The sequence below is a fragment of the Ananas comosus genome, linkage group 15, assembly GCF_001540865.1.
Source record: "Ananas comosus cultivar F153 linkage group 15, ASM154086v1, whole genome shotgun sequence".
NCBI classification, from domain to species: domain Eukaryota; kingdom Viridiplantae; phylum Streptophyta; class Magnoliopsida; order Poales; family Bromeliaceae; genus Ananas; species Ananas comosus.
Genome location: NC_033635.1, coordinates 143,634 through 146,762, shown reverse-complemented (window position 1 = coordinate 146,762; position 3,129 = coordinate 143,634). Strand labels below are relative to the sequence as shown.

The window sequence follows — 3,129 nt, the reverse complement described above, 5'->3', positions numbered from 1 at the left end:
CCTCCACCATTAAACCGTAATTCAGCCCCTTAAAAGAACAGTGTTTACCGATCGTGTTACCAATGTCTAAGAACTAAAGACAAAGTCAAAGAAGAGGGAAGGGAGACTCTCTCTCTCTCTCTCTCTCTCTCTCTCTCTCTCTCTCTCTCTCTCTCTCTAGATGACCGTGATCATCCTCTTTTCATCAATAGTCATTCCCATCATCAAATTCCACTACCACTAACCTGAGAAGGGTACTACCGTTCCCTATCTTTCTAATCTAGACCAAGGAAGGAACCTTCCCTCCTGATGCGTACCGTCCAGTGGAGCGAAACAAAACCTGCCATGTACTTGGGAGGTTGATTAGCTGGATGTACGATTAAGAATAGGACGAAGTTTTCCCAGATATAAATTTTGGGAGGACAGGTCATTTTGACATTTTCATCGGATACGCACTCTTTTCTACGAGTAATCATCAAGGCTCTCATTACTATCCGAATTAAAATACTCCCTTTCTCATTTTTTCATACCATCACAAGGTTAACGAGTTGATCCTTAAGAAAGAAAATGACAAATGGAAGAAAGAACATGATCCTTAAGAAAGAAAATGAAAACGATCACGTAAATTCATAATCGTCATGGTCCTCTCTCATTTGTTTATAATTTTCCATGTATTTACTAACATTGGTGTGTCCATGCACGATACGTTACGTTACGTTACGTTACCCATCTGAGTTAGTTAGTCTTGCTTGAGTAGACATTTGATAGGTATGATTACTATCGTAGATAAATGGTTGGCAGGGATCAGGCTCACCGTTTCCTAAACTACAAACCATAGGCTCTAAAATTCAATTTTAAGATCAACTAAGCGTAAAGATAGATTCAAATAAAGATTTATTTTATTTGCTTCGCCCATTGTAAAATGGATAGAGAGAGAGTTTTTTTTTTTTTTTTTATTATCGTAGATAAGGATGGTAGGTTTAGTAAATTAGATATATTCCAATACCTTTTGACCAAAAAAAGAAAGACTAAGTCTCACCTTCAGTCGAAAGTCAAATCATACACCTAACACCTTTATCTTATATATTCTTAAATTTTGGACTTCAATTCTGGACATCTCTTACGATCGTAACAAAACTGATCAGGATCATCATATATGTTATTGTTGAAAGGGAGTTTTATAGGATATTATTAAAAAGAGACGTCAACTGACCGGCAACATTCACCGTTTTTAAAGTTGTTAACTATGAGTTCTAAAGTATAAGCTTTATATTAATAAAATATAAAAGTAGATTCAAGTAAATTTTTTTTTTTTCTCGATTCTTCTTAGAATAAAGTCGAAGGGAGATGTGATCTTTCAAAGTAAAGTCCCTTTAGGCGTCACTGCTTCCCACCGTTACCGTTAAACCCGGCTGGACAAAACTCGCCAAGGACTAGGTTTTAACTTGAAAACTTCCTAAGTAGACCCGGAGCTACCTAACCCGGTCGAACACCAGGCTCGGGGGGTGAGAATCAGTCCAAGGTGCTCACCCGGACTTAGCCCCGGCATAAACACCGCATGAACCGGGTAATTAAACCTGGGACGCGGCTGCAGTATACGATTAGGCAAGCACCCTTAGGTTATTATTACTGTATTTTATAAGGTTCAAACGATTATATATAACAGTATATCTACTTACTCGGTTTAATAACGGCACTTGGCTCGAGGGCATCCGGTACTCTGATTATTCAATTTATGCACACATGCCTAGAATGGTAAGCGACGAATGCACCATCTCCCTTGTCCAATCCCATCCCGACATCCCGTCCCATACCCCATCCCAAAAACGCTATCTTGGTTGGTGTTAGGGTTGGTTGAAACCGACGTAAGTTCAGTGCGGTTTCAACTCGCCGCGTATGAGGTTTGCGTACGCAGTTTAAACGTCCTTGTTCTGATCTTAATTGATTGCCTTTGCCATTAGTTTGTTTTATCAGCGAACTTGTACCTTGCGAATTAAGGATCTCATTTATTTTAGGTTCGGTAATATAGACAGAGAATATGTGTAGAGGCTCGGGTGCTCTGCCTGAGGATAGAGCATACGGCAGAAGACGAACTTTTTTTTTTTTTGTTCTCTAGCCCAACCTCTCTTCTCTGGCACAGCCTCTGTTCTCTAGCCCAATCAAAGACATGGGAAAACATTTCTTTTACTTCCCAATGTCTTGTCTGTAGGCTGCTCTCTTTCCACGAGCACGAGATTCATATTCTTACCTCCCTTAATTAGGTTCTCTTTCTCATCTCCCCCGACATCTAAATTCATTCTGCTTAATTCCCTTCTGATCACACTCCAATATGGGCATCAAAGAACTGATGATCTCCTTCATCTTCACCACATTCCTGCTCTCCCTCCTCTTCATTCCGTCAGTCCTACCCTTCTCTATATTCCAATCTAGCAACCACTCCAACTCTTCCGGGCGACCCGAGAAACCGTACCCGGTCAGCTTTGCCTACCTCATCTCCGCCTCCAAAGGCGATGTCAATAGGCTAAAGCGCACCCTGACGGCGATCTACCATCCCGCCAACTACTACCTTCTCCACCTCGACCTCGAGGCAACGCCTGAGGAGCGGCACCTCCTTACCCAATTCGTCTCCGACCACCCCACATTTTCCCTAATAGGCAACGTTTGGATTGTACACAAGTCGAACCTCGTCACCTACAGGGGCCCCAGCATGCTCTCCACCACTCTCCATGGCCTCTCAATCCTTCTCAGGAGGTGCCAATGGGATTGGTTCATAAACCTCAGCGCCTCCGACTACCCGTTGATCACTCAAGATGGTAAGATTCAAAATCTCCGAATAACCGACCTTGCCTAATTTGCACACTCGCACTGTAATCTTTTTCCGGACCATTTTGTGTAGATCTAATAACGGCCTTCTCCAACCTGCCTAGAGATCTCAGCTTCGTGGAGCACACAAGCCACTTGGGTTGGAAAATGTAAGGACATGTTCATGTCCCCTTCTTTTTTTGTTTTCACTGTTTAGTATTTTGGGTTTGAGGAGGCTTTGATTCATTTGCTGATGGTTGGAATTCTTAGTTTCTCAGAAGAAAAAGGGCAAGGCCAATCATCATAGACCCTGCGCTCTACAGTCTCAACAAGTCGGAGATCATCCGG

The 3,129-nt window shown here is 42.2% G+C and overlaps 1 protein-coding gene across 1 annotated transcript; it reads left to right on the top strand.

Moving 5' to 3' along the window:
* Nucleotides 2,093-3,129, top strand: LOC109721456 (beta-glucuronosyltransferase GlcAT14B-like; the record flags this gene model as incomplete). Its single annotated transcript, XM_020249110.1, has 3 exons — nt 2,093-2,792; nt 2,876-2,951; nt 3,060-3,129. Coding segments are annotated over exons 1-3 (630 nt in total), but the record flags the coding sequence as incomplete, so codon positions are not given.